The sequence below is a fragment of the Pungitius pungitius genome, chromosome 1, assembly GCF_949316345.1.
Source record: "Pungitius pungitius chromosome 1, fPunPun2.1, whole genome shotgun sequence".
NCBI lineage: Eukaryota > Metazoa > Chordata > Actinopteri > Perciformes > Gasterosteidae > Pungitius > Pungitius pungitius.
Genome location: NC_084900.1, coordinates 22822556 through 22846196, shown reverse-complemented (window position 1 = coordinate 22846196; position 23641 = coordinate 22822556). Strand labels below are relative to the sequence as shown.

General features: G+C 46.4%; 1 protein-coding gene across 2 annotated transcripts in view; it reads right to left on the bottom strand.

The window, feature by feature from the left end:
• Nucleotides 1-23641, bottom strand: part of prex1 (phosphatidylinositol-3,4,5-trisphosphate-dependent Rac exchange factor 1) — a 59182-nt gene that overhangs the window by 9403 nt on the left and 26138 nt on the right. For both annotated transcript variants that reach the window (XM_037480972.2, XM_037480973.2), the window contains exons 10-28: nt 23172-23319; nt 19809-19909; nt 18606-18709; nt 17827-17876; nt 16388-16463; nt 15952-16024; nt 13651-13796; nt 10761-10853; nt 8981-9129; nt 8799-8884; nt 7544-7683; nt 6587-6731; nt 6237-6412; nt 5783-5944; nt 5464-5674; nt 4326-4626; nt 3417-3635; nt 763-851; nt 210-292 (exon numbers count right to left, since the gene is read on the bottom strand). In XM_037480972.2, the coding sequence (XP_037336869.2) occupies nt 210-292; nt 763-851; nt 3417-3635; nt 4326-4626; nt 5464-5674; nt 5783-5944; nt 6237-6412; nt 6587-6731; nt 7544-7683; nt 8799-8884; nt 8981-9129; nt 10761-10853; nt 13651-13796; nt 15952-16024; nt 16388-16463; nt 17827-17876; nt 18606-18709; nt 19809-19909; nt 23172-23319 (2552 nt within the window). The remainder of the gene's footprint in view (nt 1-209; nt 293-762; nt 852-3416; nt 3636-4325; nt 4627-5463; nt 5675-5782; nt 5945-6236; nt 6413-6586; nt 6732-7543; nt 7684-8798; nt 8885-8980; nt 9130-10760; nt 10854-13650; nt 13797-15951; nt 16025-16387; nt 16464-17826; nt 17877-18605; nt 18710-19808; nt 19910-23171; nt 23320-23641) is intronic.

Here is a 23641-nt window from a genome sequence, read left to right as displayed (position 1 = left end):
GGACATCAAACGGCGTCAAGAGGAGATGAAAAGACGATGAGCGTCAACGAATCAGTGCGAGTGTGTGAGGAGAAAGACCGAAAGGAGGAAGAAAAGGAGGTCACGGGAAAGAAGGAGGAGGAAAGCAGGATCTCCTTCATTTATTTGGGAGGAAACAAAACCTCCCAAATAAATGAAGCGATGAGTCCAAGCCAAAGCGCTGAACTCACCTGGTTGAAAAGGTGCTCGAGGCAGCCGTGCAGCTTGTCCTGCTTGTCCGAGGAAATCCTCATGTCACATGGCAGCTCGTCCCCTAGCATCAGGAGACACAACCAAACAGGTTTCATCGGTTTTCATTTAGATTCCAATGAAAAAGGTTAAAGGGGATGACAGCCACTAAATTACTTCAATAGAAATACCGAATAGTGGAAATGAAAAAAAAGAATAAACCCACATTGGACGCATACTTTGCTCACAGTGCCAAAATTGTGGCTGCAGGGTTACGAAATGTGTCTGAACTATCTTACCGTGGTCACCGCCAAGAAACATCTGCAGTATTTCTGTTTTGGCAGACATATGATAAACATTATCCCAAACTAAAAGAGAAATCACACTTTCTCTCAAGCAAACAGACAATATTTCTCGTCTTTGTTTGACACTCGCTCATGTTGTTTACGTTACATTCTCTTTACTCTCTGCTGTTGCTCCTCACAAGTAGGAGTGTCAAAAAAAAAAAAAAAAAGATTCTCAGATTTAAGGTCAGATATTGTACATTTCCTTTACCTGATCCCATCTCGTCGCTCCCCAGGTAGGAGCTGTTACTTCGCACACTGGTGTAGGACAGGACCGAGTCTCTGTTGCTGTTGCATTCACTGTAACAGAGGACACACACACACAAACACACAATTTTAAATGCATAATAAAGCAAAGGCTTCATTCCGTTCTCAAACCACAGAGGATTTGGAGAGCTGCGTCTTGTCATTATGCTGCCAAGTAATCCTTCTGATTGTAAATGCCTTTTTTTGATTTACAGTATTTGAGACTGAAAGGTAATTAAATGTTTCACACAGCAACTAGCCGCCACTGGTTTACACACATTTCAAAGATTAACCAACACACTGGACTTGAATGCTGAAATGGAGCACACGCACACATGCTCTTTGTAGCGCGCTGTGTTCCTGCGGGTTGGGACTTACAACTCCCCAAAACGCCACGGTCTGGTATTTATAGTCATGCGTCTACGTGATTCAACATGATTACCGGGAGCACGTGGAAGATTTATGTGGCTCAAATTATACTTTGCTTCGAGTCAGCGAGCTCGCGAGGAGCTGTGCGTGATTCAAGGGCTCGATTACCATGAAGAGCGCCTACAACAGACGTCAACTTTTCTGAGGAGCCCAAATTGGCAGGAGGACAATGTGGGGGAGTAGAGGTTGGATGTCACCTGCCGGGTTCTTTGGTGGGGCCTAATTTGTGTGTGTGAGTGTGTGTGTTTGTAGTGCCTGGCTACATCAGAGCTGCTCCAATTATGGGGGAGGGAGTTAATACGACAGTCTTTTAGGAGTTTGGCTGGTATTCTCTGCTGGCTTTCATTCGCAAACACACATAAGAACACACTGTGCATGAACTAGTAAACCCAAAAGGGTTTTTTTGTGTTGTTTTTGTATTCTTGCTCTCCACTTGTCTAACCATGCTCCAGGCCTTCATGTGTTGCCTGAAATACACACAATTCCCCCTCACTCCGTATGTGTCCTTCATCGTTAACTTTCTGGCTACCTGCTTCTGCACAGGTAGGGGTGTTTTTTTGGCTGAATTCAGAAGCAAACACACACACACACTCTCTCTCTCTCTCCCCTACACAAACACACACTAAAGAGGTGTTCTCTCAATTTAACCACACACATCCTGCCAAAAGTGTGAGCACCATTGTGACAATTATCCTGCTTGAAGTAGTGAGTCTGGCTACACACACACACGCTTTGTTAATTGTAGCCTATTTGCAAACTGTCTAGATGTAGCATTCACAGTGGAACAAATGCGTAAAGACCTAAAAATATGCCACGGTGCAGACTGAAGCCACTTGCATTAACAGACGTATTTAACTACTCGACTTTGTAAAAACGCTTCAATGACATTTGGAATTTGGGGCGACAGCTTCAGGGACAATGTTGAACACAATGTGTTCAAGAGTGTTTTGAGTTTTGAATTGAATGTTTACATGCTGTCAGAAAGCATAATGTCTTGAGAAGGTTGATTGCCTAAGGAAGCAAAAAGGGGGGGGGGGGGGATTGGTAGAGGATACATTCTGAGGAAGCTGCTGTTTGCGGAAGCAAAAGAAACAAATATACGTGTTGGAATTGTTTTGATGAAGGCCGGTCAATTAGTCGAGATGCATTCTGAAGCCTGGAGGGACCTGGGATCCAGTCCAGCTGGACCCGGGCGCGGTCGTTTTTCATTTCAGAAAGGTCCTGGCAGCGTCATACGCAGATACGGAGCCAAAGGTTTATGCACTGAAGCTCTACTTCGTCACCATGTCTTTCTTCCCTCCTCATTTCTCCCTTCACTTTTCTGCATTTGGAACTCCCCCCCCACCGTCCTCGTGCTCACATTATGTTCCTCACGGACCACGCTGAGCATGGCCGCGCTCCGTCACCACCTCAGGCTTTCATGCCTGACTGTCTCTGCAAGACTCAACGGAAAAAGGTTGCAGCGCCCTCTGAAACACAGTAGCACCTTTCATCACAAGCGGGAAGATTGATCCACGTGCACTGCACAGCCACGGACCGCCACATTGAACGGGTGGAAGGAGGCGGGGTCCAAACACTGAGTAAACACTTGACTGTAACTGTAAGTAGGAGTGTGTGCATAGCAAACAACATTTCTCCTTAGCATTTTACTGCGATGAGGTAGTCCCGTTTCACATGGCGTGGCCGGGGCCTTAATGACAGAGTGGGTGAGGAGGCTGCGCCCCAAACATTTGGCTCTATTATACACCAGCCCACCACACCGACAACCAATAACTACATCTTAGTGGGTGGTGGAGGGTGGGGCTCAGTGGAGAACTGCCCAGTAAACCATGTGCTTGAACACACACACAGAAACATCTGAATGAACTCACAACGAGCAAATGACATAACCAGAACTGACCAAAACATTTTGAAGTCATTTTTAGCCCTTGATCGCAGTAAAAAGAGAGCAACATCTGGAATGACTTTGAGAAAGGGTGGGGGGGGGGGGGGCTGATGAGCATTATGGGTTTGTAGGGTAAAGAATGAGTTTCAATGGGGTTCATGTTTTATAGAGTCCACAGTTCCAAATCCCTGTGTGAAACAACGTTATCTGATGCTCCGATCTAAGAATCTGTATATTGATTAAAAGACGTACCGTTTCAGCCCAAGAGCTAGTTACAAAGGTTTCTTTATGTTTCTTCCCGTTACCTGTAGGAGTCCCTGTAGCTCATGGTGTCATGGCCCGAGTCCTCCTGGTCGTCCTCGTTCACCTTGAAGCAGACTCTTTTGATCCCGCCCTGCTCCACTTTGTCCTGGTCGACGGCGTCCTCGCAGGGGGCCAGAGAGGGGGGCTGACTTGGCTCGTAGGCCGGGGGCTCCCCACCCTCCCCTTGGAGTTGCGTGGGCTCGGTGATAGACGACAAGAGGCTGAAAGGAGGGGCAATGTACATGGATGTAAATGAATACATGACCTTTTTTTAGTTCATATGTAAAAACTATATTTTTTGCATTTTTAAATAGTTTTTTTTCATTTAATGGCTCTTAAAAATGTACATTGAAATGACATTGTTCAATGCCCAGACACTATTATGCTTATATCTATATCATCATTCACTATGCGCAGACACCTTAATAATCCAACAATATCCAGCCTCATTGTCAAGCCCCTTCCTCGGGACAGACACAAAATATGAGTCTCTTTCTCTGGATGTTATCCTGGCCTTACTCCCTGTTCCTGTACTGAGCCCGGCCCCATAAATATTTTGTGCCTGAAGAATGTTCCTTTTGTAAATCGTCAGCTTTAAACAAGGCAAAAGGGCAGGCAGACAAAGAGAGGCAGGACAAAGCCTCGGGAGGTTGCTGTTGGGATAACAGCTCCTTGCTTTTTATGCAGAGATCTCTAAATGTCACCGGGAAGGCTACGAAAATAGTCCACTCACATCTAAACACCAGTGGAATATCAATGTTTGAGAGTAGCACCAACGCAGCTGAAAATATTGCCTGGATGGATGATGATTGCATGGATTTTGATTGCATGGATCACACTTGTTTTACGATGTTGAAGCGGTGAAATCTTTCATTTGCTCAAAACGACGTAAACAAAACTGTGACACTTACACGTCGATCTGAGCGACATACTGCCTCATCTCCCTCACGGCGATGTCCAGGCGGCTGTATAAGTGAATGTAGGCGTCCTGGGTCTCTGTGTCTTCCTGCTTGAGCAGGAAGCTCAACCCGCCTTCCCCGCGGCCGCCCCGCCGGCTCTCCGTCGACCCGTCGCCTCCGTCTACCCTCACCTCCCCGTCGTCGTCGTCGTCCTCCTCCTCCTCCTCGTCCCCATCCAGGCCGGAGCAGCTCCAGGAGGGAGCGCCCATACTGGTGACACAGTGCTGGGTGTGCAACATGGGGTTCAGTTGTGCTGCAGGACCGATACAGAGGGGAGAACACATGTTCTTAATGGTAAAAGAAATGGACTTCACCCCAGATGTTCCAAAACCTTCAAAATAACAGCTCAGTCTTTGCAACTGCTATGCACAGGACACCAAACTTGTTTATTTGGGTTAGATGCCAAACTGAGCTGCAATAACTTGAGAAATCCTAAAACTGCAGACAGATCAAGTTCTTGCAGTGAACTGGGGGTGTGCCCAATCACACAACACACGTTATATTCATATACAGAGCTCTTATTAGATTAGCCAGAAGGAGCCTCGTCTCCTTTACTTCCTTTAGGGGAGCCGGCGGGAGCTGAGAGGAGAGTTGCGAAGCTAAAAATCAAGTTGGGCCAGAGGACAGGGTACTTCTTTCTTTCTTTATGGACACTTCTTTCTTGACGTTTTACCCTCTTCCTGAAAGTATTCTTTGCCGACATTCCATTTCCTCTCCCGCTTTGACCCAAGCAGCAGCAGCAGCAGCGTTGAGTGAATGGCACGAATTCCTATGCTGCCTGGAGGCAACGTCTCTCCTGACATCATTCATTCACTTCACTGACAATAACGCGGGTACTGCCGGGGGCTGATGGAGTCTTAAGGGCCAACCACTCATCTGATTTACTATGGGAATTGTTGAGACCTTATGGCTACTGTGGGAGGCTGGGCTCGACATTACTTTCTCTGAGCTGAGTGGTTTGAATGGTCACGGACGGCAATTAGTCAACATTATCCCCGGTGTGAAGTGTGTTGGGCTGTGTTATCAGAGAGAGGCTGGATCTGGGAGAAGCCCATAGATACTTAGAACGTGTGTGTGTACCACCATCTACCTTGGTCGAGATCCAGACCAAACAGGGAGTTCTTGCGCCCAAAGCGGATGCTGAAGGTCCTGCCAGCCGAGGTAGTGCTTTTGGGGTAGGACACCTGCATCAAGTTGACGTGGCAGTTGGTGGGAACAAAGTCCATGCAGCCCAGTGGGTGAGGGCGCACACCGGCCTGCCTGAAGGAGGGCCACGCCTTGTTCTTCAGCTCCAGGACAAACTGGGGACACAGGCTTCGTTTAGTGAGGGCACAATGCGGCACTTCTAATGTTGGTCTTTCAACTGAGGATTTCATGTCACAAGTGAACACAGAATCATGTGTTCGTACCTGCTTGTAGCTGCCGATGCGCTGTCGGATACTTTCCAATTTGCTGTCACAGATTTGTCTGAACTCGTACTGAGGCATGGTCACTACTCGGTCACTCTGGGAGATGAGCTGGCTGCAGTTGCGAACAAAGAGGCTGTCGTCGCCAGAGAACGCCTCCAGGATCTGTGGAGATACAAGACAATAGTGGAGATGGATCAGTCCTACAGTTGATGAACTTGATTTACTTTAATATAATACAGAGTCCAAAACAACACTCCAAGCGTCCTGCAGCCATCTGTGTTTTCCATTACTAACACCTCAAACCACTAGGTCTTTTGTTGCTTTCAGAACCTGTGGATGTCTTGCAGGTTGAACAACTATCAGTGACCCTGCTAACTGGTGACCGGCCAAGTCGTGATATTTAATGATGCATGAGATGGGACAATTTAGCAGCTGAGATGAGAACATGGACTACCTTGGCGGTGAGGCTGAAGCAGCCCTTTGGCTCCACCATCTTCTCCAGGACGTGGCTCTTGATGCCAGCAGTGCTGACGTACTCGTATACGACGCCGTGCTCCAGGTGGACGTTATCTACCGTCATGCTGACAAGTGGCAACTCATCACAGAGAGAGAGTCTGCCCAGCCGGTGGTCTGTGGAGCACAGCTTTCCAACGTCAGTATTTAAACTCAAAAGAGATTCAAGAAAAACATTTAGTATTTATTAGTAAGTCAAAAGTTTTCTCATCGAATGATAAAGTTTGTCAAAACAACACAGGATCGTGTTACTCCCAAGATTTAGGACAAAAACAGAACGTTGTTTTTCACCTGTTCCATTGGTGCCGTTCTCCCCCTCGGGGTCCAAACCGTTCTCCGCTGGATATGGACTGAAGGGGCTCTCCTCCTTCTCGTCTGCCCCCCTCTCTCTTTGGAGCTCCTCCACGTCCTCAAAGGTACGATACACCCACTGACACTGGGGAAAACATGGTATTACTTTAATAAAGGTCAAGGTGAGGTATAGGTGAGATCAAGGGAGGGGACCATGGAAGACAGATAATGAGGTTTTATTACAATCAACTACCGTTGTGGGTATTTTTTTAAACAAAGCTGTAGATGTAGGCGTATTTAATACACAGCAAGAATCTGAAGTGTTTTCAGATACCTCACAAGGTATTTAGGGTTAGCCACATTTACACCTAAATCTACACAGCATACAGTTACTGCAACCAGTCGGCAAACAAGGCTCCCTAATAAAACAACCTCAAACAGGGTTTGCTCAGTAAACAAATGAAATGAAAGGAATTTCAGCAGCAGGAGGAGTGGGACTTGGTTGTTGATGTGTTGCTCTGGGCTACCTTCTCTCTCTGGTAATTGTACCTACAGCTGAGAAAGGTTCAACCGTTGCTTTAAGTGGCCTGCAGCGAACCACCTGTCAGCCGGTGATTTATGGCTTTGATCACTTGGCCACCCATTGTTGGGGCGCTTGCGCAAGACGCCACTCATGGTATCACACAGAGATGAAGATTAGAAAAGAATCCAGGAGGTACGATACATTTCTGTTTTCTTTTTAGGAACACACATTGGAGCTATTTTATTTTCCGTCTCTGGGCAGGAGGGTCTGGGTCACTGTTGTTCTGGTTGTCCCGCGTTTGGAAGGAAGACCCGGGTTCCCTTTCAAACCCACACGCTTCTATTTATTTAAACACTCTCGATGCAAACTCTGCAAAAGCTGCGACGATAAAGAAAAAATTGAGTGTCCTTGTTTGTTTTCACGCGTCTCCTCACCACTTGGGGTGGGTCCTGGTGCGTGTGCTGCGCCGCAAAGTGCTCCAGGGCCTCTTGGTAGTCACTGTGGTTGACGTTGTTGCCGTTGACCTTCAGGACGACTTGTCCGGGCTGAAGACCAGACCCCGCCGCCTCCCAACCTGCAGTGTTGAAACAGGAACAGAGGTCAGAGGTCACAAGGTGGTTTCAGGCACAATGGAGAGGAGTTCAAAGTCCTCTACACGCGTTTCCTGGATCTAGGAGAGAGAAAATGTATTTTACAGTTTGTTAAATCTAGTTCATTTGATATGATCTCTGGGTCTAGCCTCAATTCACAAGCACATCAAACATTTGGCTTCTCTGGGGAAAATAAAAAAGGACTCAGTTCAATGCCGCAACACGCCGCCCCAAAGCTACTAACGGCTTCGCCGCCTGGAAGTCCAATCAACACCTTCCTCTCCGCCCTAAAAATAGCCACGCTGCAGTCTGCAATAATCACCCAACTCTGGGCCATGCATGATATCACACTGGGGGACTGGTTTAGGAACTGATTTAGCAGAGAAGTGATACAAGAGGATGGAAAAGAGAGGAGAGGGGAGAGAACGGGGGCCAAGAGGAAGCAGAGGAGTCCCCCAACCTTAATAAAGCAAAGGAAAACCACAAGGCTGCATTCCTTGGATGCGTTGACTCCCTGCAGTGTTTGTGTGTGTCCTCGTCTTGTTTACACATTTGCATTCATCTTTCATTGAACTGGTCATGTCTCACTCTTGTTTCTATTATGAGTAGTTGGTGAAAACTTCTGGTTGTTGGGACACAGCGGGAGGAATTAGAACAAACGCGTGGGATCGATTTACTCTTCTTAACTCTTTGTTTTGATCACAGAGCAACGTGTGAGCAAGTATTAAAAGCAGAGTCTATTAGGGGTTTAAATCCTGTCAGCAGCCTGTCTGGCAGACAGGTGGCCATAAAAACCTAATGGAGGCTCACTAAAAGCAGAAAGTAACAGGTGGTTGGAGGCTAGAGTTACCTCATGTTTCCCCCCCAGAATTCACTTGTCTTTTTGACACCAAAAGTCTGCAATAACAAGGTAAAACTCCTACAAATGTGTTCACAGTATAGTGTTTGTTGTCTAATTTATTGTGAGCTGAGTAAACAAGGTATGTAACTAATACGTGGATTTGAGAGATAAGAAAGTAAAATCATTGCTATTGTTAGCTTCAATTATATCATCTTTCATCGTGCTTGTTATTCCCATTTGTCAAATGAAGTCACTAACCTTTCTTGACGGCGTGGACATGCGGAGGGGCGGAGCCACAGAGTCTGAAGGAGAGGCTGTCTGGGTTATCAGGGATCTTCACAATCCTGGAAGAGAAAAGACCAGTCGGACCAGTGAGTCCAGAGTTCTGTGTGTGTGTGTGTGCGTGCGTGCATCTTTTGAGCGAGTGTGCGGTTCCTCACTCCTTGGCCTTGGTGGCGACCAGCAGCCTCAGGGAGCGTCGAATGCAGAAGGCCTGGCTGATCATGGTCTCCACCTCCGGGAAGGGCCTGAGGAACAGCAGGTCCTCGTTGATGGTGAAGATCTTCCTCCCCACCTGCAGGCCGGCCATCTGCACGGACAGACGCACAGACGGGACGCACAATGGTGGTTATTTTTAGCCGGCAGCCTGCTTCCAGCTCCCTCTAAAGCCCCACTGCACAGCAAGAACTTCAGGTGGCCACGATCCTCCAAAATGTGTGCCGCATTGAGCTCAGAGACAGAGAGAATCACCAAAGTATTGACCTCACTGAACCCAGAAAGAAGTCAAAGTCTAGTACATGTGCCTCTGAGGACACGACAGACAGAACCAAAATATTAAAAAAGGAAAATCCGATCAATATTTTCGCAGCCTGTTCAGTTTTGCCATGTATGCTTGTGATAATCCATTATTATAATTCTATAAAGTATATAGGGATTGGCTACTGGATATGATTAAGGTGCACTCTACACTGCATACATTTTATATTCCAGATTGAAGGGTGACTTGACATGAATACAGAGATGCTGCCTTATGGAGCCACTGCACACATCCATGCTCACGTGTCAAGCATCCCTTAGCTACATGGATGGCTCTGTAAACCCCCATTTCCAAATGACAGCGACACAGCCTGCATGAAGTCATGTTGCACATCTCTAGTCACATTGTAAGCAATAATGCTGCCTCTTTGTGTTGTGAGTCCAGGCTCCTGGGCACAGATCCGGTGGGGTGGTCTTGGCTGAGCTGGGCCCAACCCCCCCCGGCCCCTGGGCTGGCTGTAGGAAGGATGTGTCTGTGTGTACAGCACGGGTGCCTGTCTGCATGTGATTTGCTAGAACAGCATCATATAGTGAAAGAGCCCTGTATGTGTCCATCAGCCCTTTTCAGAGCCCTCATGGGAATCAGCTGAGCTTCATTCACCCTGTTGGCACGCAGGGCCGTGTCACAACCAGCAATCCTGTTATTTTGGGGGAACGAATGAGATGGGGAATGAATAACAGATTAAGAGGAGACAGAGGGAAGTGGAGAGGAGTGTGGGACATGCAGAGGGAAATGATTGCCCAGATTATGACTTCAGCAGTGTGGGAAACAACTGCAACGCGTTAAACAACAGAAAGGGATGAGGATAGTTGAACTTCAAGACCAGTCACAAAATGGGAATTTCGATAAATTCAAAGACTGCAAGGAAAGAAAAGGGTTTCCCAATCCCTGGATCTGTAGGAAAGAATGCACAAACAGGCGTTTTCAAGTAGGAAGATGCCAGAAAAGACTGTCCAAATGGGACGCAGGTTTGGCTGCTGGTCAGATTTGCTGCGGTCCAAAAAAAACAAAGTGCTGGTTGTCATGCAGCCAAGGGGAAAATCAGAGAAAAAGAATGGACATTCTGTCACCACTGACAGAGTAGCCACAGATATGACAAATCCCATTTTTACAGGCAGACCCTGAACATCACAATATTACTAAAACAGACTCAACAATCATGCTGGTTGTAAATTCATCAGCTACAATAAAAAAACTGCAAATACTAAAGATTGAGTGTGTGTGTGATCTTTTTGTGAAGCATGTCTAATGGTATTACAGCCAATCGGAACGAAGCCATTGAGAAGCAAAACGGAAGCAGACTGACAGCAGCCGTCAAAACAGTAGACAGCCATTACCTACTGGAACTAATGCCCCAGGGCGGGAAGGATATGCACTGTGTGTGTGTGTGTGTTGGCCATTACCTCAGCATGTGAACCCCTGGTGACAGACTTCACCACAATGGCCTTGTTTTTCTCCTCGATCTCAAAGCCGTAGTCTTCTTCCTCAGGGTGAATCTAGTGCATGGAAAATCAACTAATTACTGCCACATTTACGCGGGGGACTGGTTGTCCGTCTTGAAATGTCTTTCACTGTGTTCAGCATCACGAGTGAGTGAGTGGAAAAATAATTGTCATGACATACAGTATACATTCATATTCGTTGCCCCTCTGGGGGTTTTTTCACATCGGGCTTGCCGTTTGTACATCTGACTGTGCATGCTGTTGATAAAATGACCCAGTTTCATCTGAGGACTCACTGAAGCTTTGTCTAAAAAAAAGAAATAAAATGTTTTTTAAAAAGATGCTCATATACACAAACTACCACAACATGGACATTATGGCAGATTTCCAATCGGTTATTTGCGTTGCGTGTCAGGTGTCTTTCTCCTGATGATGTTCTCTGCCTGCATCTCACTTTGTATTCCCCGGTGAGGCGAGGCTTAGTCGAACGCTGTCATCACCCAACACATTAGCACGCCTCCATTAGGTAAGCTGCCGGGGCCATCTTCCTGCTGCACGGCCCTGATAAGATGGGGATCTCTGCGGTTACATCACAGGAGATGGCTGTGGTAAATAAAGAGTTCCTGCCCTTCACTTCAATAATAGCGGGGAGGGGAGGATTAGCTGGGCTAATCAAGGAAGGGGGGCTCTTCCACTTCTTATGGGAGGCCAGATAGAGAGCAGACTTGCTGCTGTCACATAGAAAGGGATCTAGTGATGCTTCTAGGTTTTCCCCAGTGAGAATGGACTTAAATAAACACAGCCTCTGGAAACCATTTGTGCTGCACTTTAAGTTTTGGGAGATACTTGCTACTACTTCACTCAATCCTCTATCTCGAAGCTGGCCTCTATGAAACTGAAAAGGTGATACATGATACCGTAGAAGCTTTCAACCACATGTAAATATTTTTCAAAAAAATCCAGAGACTTTGCTGTCACTGGTTAGTCAATGGTTGTCTCACAAAAAGATATCTTCTCCACCCAACAGGGCAGCTTTGATCCACTCCACCAATCTTAGTACACCTCAAGCATCTTAAACATCTCATCAGTTTTACTTTAAAATCCTCAAATGAAGACAAGCGTATGGTAATTCTGACCGCAATGATCAACTGCTGTCACCTCTCGTTCTATTAATCTCTAAAGGGACCTGGTCCCAGGTGGCACAAGACAACACTCATTAAGATTCATGCGGATCAGAGCCAATTCAAAAGGTGTTTATTTTCATCAAAGCAACCCCCGTTCCCACGGGGCAGGATGGAGTGGGGCAATTACATCTGGCTGGTCTGATCGGAGAGAGCGCACACACAGTAGATGCCAGTATTTTAGTTCAATTAGTTGCAAAGTACAATGCGGCCCTGTTAAATTGTATGTGTGTACACACACACATCCTGCATGTGTGTGAGCATGTATGCATGAATGAGTGACTCATAACCACATATACACTCACCGGCCACTTTATTAGGTACACCTGTCCAACTGCTCGTTAACACTTAATTTCTAAGCAGCCAATCACATGACGGCAACTCAGTGCATTTAGGCATGTAGACATTGTCAAGACAATCTCCTGCAGTTCAAACCGAGCATCAGTATGGGGAAGAAAGGTGATTTGAGTGACTTTGAACGTGGGATGATTGTTGGTGCCAGAAGGGCTGGTCTGAGTATTTCAGAAACTGCTAATCTACTGGGATTTTCACGCACAACCATCTCTAGGGTTTACAGAGAATGGTCCGAAAAAGAAAAAACATCCAGTGAGCGGCAGTTCTGTGGGCGGAAATGCCTTGTTGATGCCAGAGGTCAGAGGAGAATGGCCAGACTGGTTCGAGCTGATAGAAGGGCAACAGTGACTCAAATAACCACCCGTTACAACCAAGGTGGGCATAAGAGCATCTCTGAACGCACAGTACGTCCAACTTTGAGGCAGATGGGCTACAGCAGCAGAAGACCACACCGGGTGCCACTCCTTTCAGCTAAGAACAGGAAACTGAGGCTACAATTTGCACAAGCTCATCGAAATTGGACAATAGAAGATTGGAAAAACGTTGCCTGGTCTGATGAGTCTCGATTTCTGCTGCGACATTCGGATGGTAGGGTCAGAATTTGGCGTCTACAACATGAAAGCATGGATCCATCCTGCCTTGTATCAACGGTTCAGGCTGGTGGTGGTGGTGTCATGGTGTGGGGAATATTTTCTTGGCACTCTTTGGGCCCCTTGGTACCAATTGAGCATCGTTGCAACGCCACAGCCTACCTGAGTATTGTTGCTGACCATGTCCATCCCTTTATGACCACAATGTACCCAACTTCTGATGGCTACTTTCAGCAGGATAATGCGCCATGTCATAAAGCTGGAATCATCTCAGACTGGTTTCTTGAACATGACAATGAGTTCGCTGTACTCAAATGGCCTCCACAATCACCAGATCTCAATCCAATAGAGCATCTTTGGGATGTGGTGGAACGGGAGATTCGCATCATGGATGTGCAGCCGACAAATCTGCGGCAACTGTGTGATGCCATCATGTCAATATGGACCAAACTCCCTGAGGAATGCTTCCAGCACCTTGTTGAATCTATGCCACGAAGAATTGAGGCAGTTCTGAAGGCAAAAGGGGGTCCAACCCGTTACTAGCATGGGGTACCTAATAAAGTGGCCGGTGAGTGTATGTGGATAGGTTCTTTTGTTTTTTAATGATTCCCATTTTGAACAGGGATTTCCCCTAAAAGAAACAAATAAAAGGATTCATTCATGCGTGTGTGTGTGTGTGTGTGTGTGTGTGTGTGTGTATGTGTGTGTGCCCGGGTATCAGCTCACCACCAGGGACTTGGCCAAGATGTTTTCGATGAGTTTGAAGTCATTGCGCTGGAGCTGCTTGCTCTTGGTGCTGGTTCCCTCCATCTCCTCGTCCGCATAGAAACGGAAGAACTGGGACTCGTCTTTGAACTCGCTCTTCTCCAAGACTAAGGAGGGGAAAAAAATAAACAGTTGTTCTCATGAAAGGTCCAAAAATGCATTTAGCATGAGCTTTAACCATGCATTAATGCATGTGTGTTCAAAATGCAAAGTGTATTTGTGCTCAAACCGGCTAAATTGATGCTCTTGTTAAAAAATGGACTTTGCACTAAACAGGAAGCGGGACGGCTCGAACGCTGTTTGCAGGTCACAGAGTGTTTGCCCATGAAACCGCCACTTCAATATGTGGACATCTTCACGCAGACAAGCTCATTAGCTAATGAAGCTAGCGGGAACATCTGGAGCCACGACACATCTGGGTTGTAGCCGGCTGAGGGAAGGAACCCTCCGGAGGACAAAAGGAACAGTGGGCTTAGTGGTCCCAGCGTTGGGCCGACACCTGGGGCTCTTCTCCAGTCACTGCAGTTTGAGCTCCAACCAAAACAACCTTCATTCGTTCACGTTTTTCTTTGATAAGGATATAATCCACTGACATGAGGCCCATGGTTACACTTTGTGAGGATTTATTGCCCTGTCAGGTCGCCGGCCGCTGCCACCGGAGCAACAGGTGCGAGCGCGCCGATAATGACAGTGACATGTGATAGTCACACCTGGACCAAAGCCGCGATGTGGGAGGCAACATATTGACCTGGTTTGTGTCACGCGAGCCCAAATCTCCCTACAGTAAGGTGTGTGATGCTAGCAAAGGCAACTCAGAGGTGAATCCACACAGCTGTAGAGATATTTGGCAAACATCTGGCACCCTCGGGTGAACAAAAAAAACCTAATCACACACATACAGGCATTATGACAATGCCAGAACATCCCGAAAACAGTGCAAAGGCTCACTGTTTGAATATTTAGTCAACTTTTTAGAGGAGCACTTGAACGTAATAATTATGTATCGTTTCCCCATTAATAAATGTGAATTACATAGATACGAACAAATCTGCTGAAATCTTCACTTACTGCTACTTTCATTATTGGTATTACTTGTGAATTTAATTGTTGTCAAGGAAATTGGCTAAATGGGGTAGATGAATGATGTAAGCAGGTAAGGACAGATGAATTGTTATCCATCTTCAGGGGTCCTCCCACCAGTAACCTCATAACATGAAAACCGAGTCAAGGAAGACTAAGGCAGAATGATAAAAGGAGAGCAGGTCCGATCCCTTCACCAGGTGAAGAGAGAGCGGCTGTGCTGAGTAAGCCCTGCAGTCTGTGACCCTGAAGAAGAGCAGAGCGGAGGGAGTACAGGTGACACCTTCAAACAGATGCTAGAGGGAAAAAGGCAAATGTGTGAGGATCTGAAAGTGAGGACAAAGTCACTGTGAAACTTCCTGTGAGCCGTTCCTCGTGTTTAAATGAGCGGGACGGACCCCTCAGCAGAGATTTGGTCTACATTTAAGCCTTGGTACTGTTCATTATCACTAGAACCAAGAGCTCTAGGACATTTCAATAAGCTGCCTATAAAGTGTGCCTGTGTAACCTGCAATAAAATAATTCACTACAATGACAACTGTGCAGTACTTAAAGGATCCTTCCCAAATCAAACCACGTCCATTCACATCAGAAGACCTCAACTTCTTCATCATAGATTTCTGTCCTGTATGAGTCACTATATACACCAGGAAGTGATGTCTTCATGTTACTTTCTCCGTACTCCACCATTCAGTGCTTCTTTTAAGTGGGTCTCGTTTTACACATAACACATTTACAGCTGGATGTTTCAATTTAAGACCTCAACCAGCGGTCCTGGTTCAATGGAACAACCCAGACAGCCATGTGGTTAGGTCAAACAGCTCTGGTTAGGGTACGCTGCTAATGCTGTTTACACAACACGCTGGGAAAGGCGGCTGCAACGTGGTCAGTGGAGTCACCGAGACTTTGCTGGAGCAGGTGTGCAAGTTCACTTTTTAAATATTTTGTTCCAAATATTTGTTCCAAGGGTCCAAAAGGTCTTTTCGCCCTGATGTTTTTCCTGTGCCGATGTGAAGGAACGGGACAGAGGAAGTTGCATGTATACAGACTGTAAAGCCCTCTGGGGAAATTTGTTTAATTTTTGGCTATAATCAAGTTTCATTGAGCACCAGTAATCTCATGCTGAAATAACGTGAAGAGAATTGTCTTAATGCACATCTGAGATAAGAGAACTGTACCAACCGTGGTGCATGAAGCCGTTGTTGCAGAGCCCCACGCCCAGCGTCACCGCGTCCTCTCTGGTCGAGCAGTCTCCCTGGGAAACCAAATCAGTGACGCGTGCAGTTGGTCAGTTACGCCGATATGTTTGTACGCAACAGCCTGCAGCACCTGAGCTTCTCTGTGTTACCAGGGGTGAGGATCAATGCAAGGTGACTTATATAAAAGACAATGAGAGATCGGATCAGATCCTTGTTTTTGCTTTTTCAGTTCATTGAAAATAGGCAAATGGTCTTTCCTTTTGATTCATTTTTGGGTGACTAGTGTCATATGCAATGGATTCAACTGTGAAAATGTATATACACTCAACCTGGAAAAAGAGTCCTCGTCGTGTTACGCACCGTTGTTGCCTTGTTTAGTATTGAGTGTGCTTAGATTTAATACATTTAACTGATATTACCTGCAAGAGCAGCCAGTCGACCAGTTTGCTGGCGGGCACCACAGATTTGAAGGTTTTCAGGTGGTGGTCTCTGTCCCTAGAAAGGAGCAAAATTAAATAACAAAATGGTAATGACAAAATGTGTTTTACAGTACAATTATGGAAAAACAGCTTGTGGCCTCTTTGTGGTCAACAGCATCAACGCTGAAGAAGGTGTTTCTTAAATAGGAGGTAAGAACATTGCCTCCTATTTAAGAGAAAATCCATCAGCAGGCAGAGCACCACACAGTCCTCATCTGTCGACCCTTTTGTTCTACTCTTCTCTTAACCCTTCCGGGGGAACAGCGACTTACTGCCCTTTTCTTTTTCTAACCTCCGAGCTTTTGGGAGTTTACACGAGCACCAGCTGAGGACCGCTTGGCGCGTTAAAACGTGAAACAGGAAGCGCCGCCGAGGGCGTGTGACTCGCCGGGTGTCTCACAGGCCTGTCCAATGAGTCGTATGTTTGAATGTCTTAATCTTCTGCTGTGAGTAAGACATTTTGGGTGTGGCTGCAAGGGAGCGCCCCGCATTGTAAACCGACGCATTCAGATGTGGACGAGAAGCGCACAGATTGAGGCCTCAGGGCGTCGTTTGCTGATTCATGATTTTCTGCATCCGAGAAGCCATTGTCTTCTACAGCCCGTGACAGTCAACGATTTGAGAAGGTTTATATCTATTCTATCATCGTTAGTGTTTCGTTCACTGCATTACACAACCTGTTTCATAAAACAGAGGCCCCGTTTGTTATCATTTATGCTTCATTAAAGGCAATGCATCCATCATGCCGACGTCAGAAATAATGGTTTCTACTTACAATGCCAATTTAGTGACGGATTATAAAAAAGCAGGGCCGTTTTACATCGTATCTGGCTGCCAGGGCAGCGGGATTGCCTTTGTGGGTTAATAGGATTTGTACCCCCCCCACTGAAGCTCTTTGTTTGCGGCAATGGGAACCCGGGGGCCCTTCAATCAGCGGGTGAGCGATGTGAGGAGAGATAGAGAGGCGAGGGGGGGGGGGGGGGGGGGGTAAGAGTAGGAAGGAAGGGGCGGCGGGGGAGCTTCGTATGGGAAACATATTTGTGAAGTACAGTTGACGCTAATATTGGCCATGGTTTAAGGACTTGGTTTAAGGACAGAATGGCAAGATTTTGCTTAAAAGAGCGGAATGTGTACTGTATGAGCTCATAATCTCTAATCCTTCAAGGAGCTACCTCAAAAAAAGCCTCCGGTCACAAAAGCCTGGCCTCGTCCACCTGAACCAGGTGCACTTGAACCTGCACAGACGGGGGGGGGGGCCGAGCTACTGTTTGTTTAGCGAGGTTGACGTGGGCTGAATGTGAACCCTTCATGAATATGCATCCGTGCACCTGGAGAGAGGGACCATTTGCATACGGGGAGCTGGGGGGGGGGGTACTTACTTGATGACAGGCGTGTGCAGGCTGTGCAGGCGGCAGTACAGCCTGACGCCCTAAGAGAGAAGAAAAGCGCAGGAGCTGACTCACGGAGCGAACACACCTTGTGTAAACAAGCACAAGCATCGCCTCGGGACACTTCAACTGATGACTGAAAAAGACTTTCCCCTGGGTTATCCTTTCAGGGTAGACGTTTCAAAGCCTTAGTTGGAGAGCAGACGTAATGTCCTTTGAAAAACAGGACCAAACCACACATAAAAGGGTTGATGCGCATGTACTAAAAATGATGTCCAACAAATGCATTCAATAACGTATCTTTGGAAAGACAACAGAGTTGATTACTTAACATGTTAAACATGACTTTATGATTTCTAGCTCTCTAGCTTCCCTTTATCAAAACAGCAATAAGTTGTACTTAACTTACCTTCACATGTTACTTTGTATGGCAAACAAATGGTGGTCAATGGCAAAAGAAAACAGAACATATACCGCGATAATAAAAAGAAACCTCAAAGCTTCAAAACTGTAGATTGCAAAATGTCTGACGTCACGATGGCAGTTCTTATACGATTTACCAAAGCGTCAGTTGATGGAGTTGCATCTATTCCTCTATTCCTTTGAAATTTGAAACATTTAAAAATGATTCTACAATTAACTTATTTGTGGAATTATTTATAGAACTTAACGTGTATGTGAAACCAATAATTTACGGTAAATCTTCTGCATGTTCTTTCCTTGTCTTTCACATGTTGCATCACCAGAAGGTGATTCCTATCATTAGCTACCTTGGACATGATGTCCTCCATCTCACTGCGGGCCTTGTAGGTGCCGTCGTCGTAGCGGAATCGGTACAGGACCTGCTCGTTCTTGAACTGGTGCTTGTCTGACACTGAAACAACAGCAGAAGGAGATTGTGTTAAGTGGACAATAGAGCAAAGCATTAACTCAACAATGTATTCTATTCCTGACCTCGCACTTCTGGGGGAGGGGGCGGGGGGGGGGGGGGGGGGGTACAGACAAGAGGCGAGGAGTTTGTGTCGCGACTTCTTTCCGTGTCGGGTAAGCCAACTCAAATATTTTTAACACGACCAACAGCTGCATCCCCACTTAAGAGATTCCATAATTTAAAAAAACAACAACAACAAAACAAGGCTTAAGGGAAAGGAGAATGACTGAGACGTACACAAACAGATGCCTGTTGGAGAAGCTAACAGACAGAGGCAGTTTGCTTCCACCACAACACGTTGGCATGTGCTCAAACAAGGTGCTGCTTTCTCTCGGTCTAGACTTCAAATGTCCTCGTAAAGCCAGAATATGGCACACAATCAGCCACAGAAAAGTTTCAACAGCTGAATTTATAAACACATGAGAACATTATTTTTTCGCGGGATAAAGGGAGAACATTCAAGTGCGAACTAGCGTGATTTAGCGGATCAAGAGTGAGGTCGACCTTCTCTCGAGAACATGGACAGCTTTGCATTGCCACTCTGTGTGTGGTTCCCTTTTCCCCGACTAAGTGGGGCCTGCTGGGCCCGAGCCCTCTACGGTTTACCCACAAAGCTCTGGGAGTCATCATTGCACCTCTTCGTGCTCTGAGGGAGGATTTCAGGGGATTTTCCGCAGGTATTAAGGAATGTGGAGTTTGTGTCTCAGAGAATTTTCCTGAGAGGGTGGTGTGTGTATAAATCGTGCCTCTCCCTTCGGCAGTGTGTTATGTAAAAGTCGCCCTGTGACTTTCCTGCTTGAGCGGTGAGGGTCAGACTCGAGGCAAACCGGACATCATTTCCAGAAATATCCGATGGGAAGTAGGGGACAAATGTTTGAGTCAAACAGTTACAGAAGGAGAACATGAATCAGAGAAATTTAAAATCATGATAAAGCAAGACACTCAAGGTGCGAGTAAAAAACATAAAAAGAACCAAAGACGATGTTTATGATGAGGTTTAACCAGCAGAGAGGAAGGAATAAAGGGTTTCGCTTCGTCTCACCGTGGTGAATGATGCCATTTTCCAACAAGGCTTGTCCCAGGTTGACCCCCTCGTCCGGATTGCTGATCTCTCCGCTGTCGATCAGCCACGACACAAACTCACTGGGAACAAGACAAAGCAGCACATGTGATGAGGCCTGCTTTCCCAAAGGTGTAATCTGCCCGCTGATGGCAAGTTTGGGGTTTTTTTTTTTTTTTCTTACATTGTTTGAATTTGTGTGGGAGCCACACGATGACACTACATTTTGTTTGGGAACGTGTTAGTGTTTCTTTTATTTCCGTTCATTAAGCCTCTCGTGCTCATGGCTTATAATAAACATGACTAATACCACACCTCTCTTGTTCTGTGGGATAAGCTTGTCACCAAACTGTTGACGTAAAATGTAAAAATGTGTCATATTACAGCAGGCAAAGACCTTTTAACACAAATAAGCTTAGTTGAAAAAAATCAGTGGGAATTTGTTTAATAAGGTACTAAAAAGGTGTTAAAAAATATGCGCTCTGGACCAGTAGCACCGCTAACAGCGTTCAGTGGAAATCATTACTGGGAAAAGGTCAATTATAGCATTATAACAAAGTGTTTACATGGTTCTCATGTGTCGTAAAATGTTGACTTTGTAAGTTAAAAAAACAACATTTAGAACTGTTAATGGCTTACTAACTTCAGGGCAGCTGAATTAATCAATAAAATCTTTGTGCGACTCCATCTGACATGATCCCCGATGCCTTCTAGATCGGGAGTTTTATGATCCGTTGCACCATGAGCTCTGATTTCTAAATGTAGGCACAAACGGGAGAAGAAATGGCCTTTCTAAGGCGAAGGTGGCCCTGGATGTTCACCACTAAGAGCCTTGTGCAACATCTTGATGCTGCGCGAGCACCTTTGTACCATTTGGATTGTCTGAAAGACATTTTACAAAACCAAGCAGTAAATGTACAGCTCATATTCGTAGAACATTTTAGAATACGTTGCTCCTTTTTCTCCTTGCCACAGAAATATCCCTTGAGCTTCGACCCTGCACATGCATTAACGGTCCAAATATAAGCGCTTCATCTCCGCTCCCTTCTCTTCACGCTCGGTTTGCGCTGAACAAATGTTTGAAGGAGAAAATTACATTCTCCCCTTCTTCGTCTTTCATGCTGCCGAGTGGAATCTCCTCCCCAGATAATGATGAAAAGTGAATTGGAGAAAGCAGAGTTTGCGTGTGTCTCAGCATGAGAACAATTTTGAAGCATGTGTCACGAGAAATCTGTGCTCACGTGTAGATTTGCTCTCCAGCAAAGGTGCAACGGACGTATTGTTGTGTTGCACCTTGTTGCTTGAAATGGGATGATGAAAAGCATACACAGTGTGCGTGTATGTTAAGTCTAATTACATGTATTTGATTACTGAGTGTGTGCGTATGATCGTGCAGACCTGCCACTGGTCATTAAAAGGGGTGCACTAAAGGAATATTTCACCGTCATTGGTAAACAAGGAATGTCATTTTTCATTCCTTCATTATTAGTGTTTATTGTCTCTCTGTGTGTTCGTGTTAAAGCCGGCAGTGGTAAATTGGCATTGACAGGTGAATACGAGGGGACGGTGGGGTCTGTGTCTGTATGCGTGGGGATGTTACGGAAGAGTCGGGTTCATTTCGGCCACACACGGAGGAAAAGAGGACGGGGAGAATGCATCTGTGGGAAGATCCGCTGATGATTGTGAGTCTGCGTGCAAGGTGGGGCAACATTAGTGGGCGCCTGGGATGGGAAAGACAAAATGCTGTGTCCCAAATCCACACTACGTTCTGATCGCATTGAGCATGTACAACACACAAGTTCCAAAAGTATGTTTTCCCAAACATTGTGCGATTGTTTTTGAAGATAATTGTGGGTCCCTTTTGTTCCAGTTCCACTTCCTTTGTGCATTGCATGGTTTGACAAAAGGGTGCACGTCTATACAAGTATACACACACACATACTAGTTAGAAAGTTTGTCACGTTGGAAAAAAAAAGAAAAAAAAAAGTATTGAATTGGGACATGGCAAATGTATTCCCCTTCAGAGATTGAGAAAACCCACTGAGAACCAAAAGCCAGTGGAACAAAAGCTAACCCAGAAATGGAACAGTGAGCTCTAATTCCATTTTCTCCCAGCTTTAGCTCTCTTGTAAAATGTAGAAAAAAATAAATAAATAAGTACAAGCTACATCATCACTTTAAAAATCCTTTAAAACAATGCTAGGCAAACACGGGCATCAACAAAACAGCAAGAAAAGGCGCCAAGGCGCTTAACACCACGATCCAATACAAAAAGCCTGCTGCTATCAAAGCCGCCAGGCGGCCTCTCCGCTTAATGCAATGAGCAGTCAAACTGCGCCCGCTGATAATTACATCAGAGAGACAAACGCAGAGCTAATGCATGCTGCACTCAGCGGGAGGAAATGGCTGAGCGATAACGTGAGGAAAGTGAGCGATGATGGAATGGGAACACGGTGGGAGAGGAAGAGGCAGACAACCTACTCTCATTCCACATGGACAAGGCGAAGGAGGCAGGGACTGACTGACGACTAAGGCATCGGCCCCGAGAAAAAAGGAAACCGGCTACCTGGACAGCGGTTCCGTCCCACAAATGGATGGCACGGCTATTAATAAAGCATTGCTCTTAATACACTACACATGTGAGGCCACAAAGCTGAAACATGCCTTCCAGGAACGCCACTAGGCAGGCTATTTAACTGGCCGTGGTCACTGTGTTATTGCCGACTGCATTTACCGCTCCAAAAAGAAAAAGAACACACTATTTCAGATTCAGGCGTAATGACTGGTCTGCTTCCGTTGGAGGTGGTGCAGATATTAAGGGTCGCTTCCCTGGTTTCCCTCAATAAGACCGGGCGTCGCCATCGCAGTCTTGCCGCATTCTAGGTGTTGCTCAGGAGGACGTGCTGGCGTTGGGGAAACTCAAGCAAGCTCTCGTTGTCTATTCATTGCGTTGACGTATTGAGGAGGCATAAGGGGGGGAGGGGGGAGAGGGGGGGTGGGAAGGGTGCCTCGTTGTCGGGCCTCGGTTAAAGGGCCGTTGCTAGTGGAAGTTTGGGTCTGTGAGTGATAGGAGTGTGCTGGGAGCAATTGGGGCCTTTCTATGAACCGTGAGAGAAGACTATGAGGCGCGCAGGGGTGCGGGGGGAGTGGGGGGCTCATTACACACAAGAGGGTGTGGGGATAAAGCAGTTTAGGCATCTTGCCAGGATCTGGGGAGGCTGGATAGAGGGTCTTTTGAAAGCCTGCTGATCTTACGTAACGGCGCTTTGTAAGGCTCCCCTTGTGAACAGCGGCGCATTGCAGTCGCATTCTGGGAACCTGAGGAAACCAGGCAAAGAAACTCACTTTCCCATGAAGCACTTGGGCACAATGCTGAGCTTCCTGCGTCGATCCTTGATCAGGTGCCGGCTCTTGGTCATCATCATGTGGTAGAGCTTCTCCCCCTTCTCCGCAATCATCACGTAGGCATCCCGCTCCATCCCCAGTTTCAGACCTACAAATAAACGAGAGAAGAAAAAAAAAAAAGATGAAGAGGATCTGCCCCCCCCCCCCCCCCTCCTGACCTTCCACCCTGCCGTCCCATTCATGGAACGAGGGGAAACGTTTCAGTGAATCCATTCCCTGGATCAGATATGGGAGAAAAACAGACCCATTACTGGGCATTGGTTTTCCACGGAACTCTCCGTGTGTCCAAGCCGAAAAGCAAAGGCTGTCACGGTGCTTGGAGGAGACAAACGGGCCTTTAGCTTGACGGCCCAGGTGTGTTCTGGTATTGTGCAGATGGAATGAAGCCTGGAACAGAGCAGGAGGCGCCT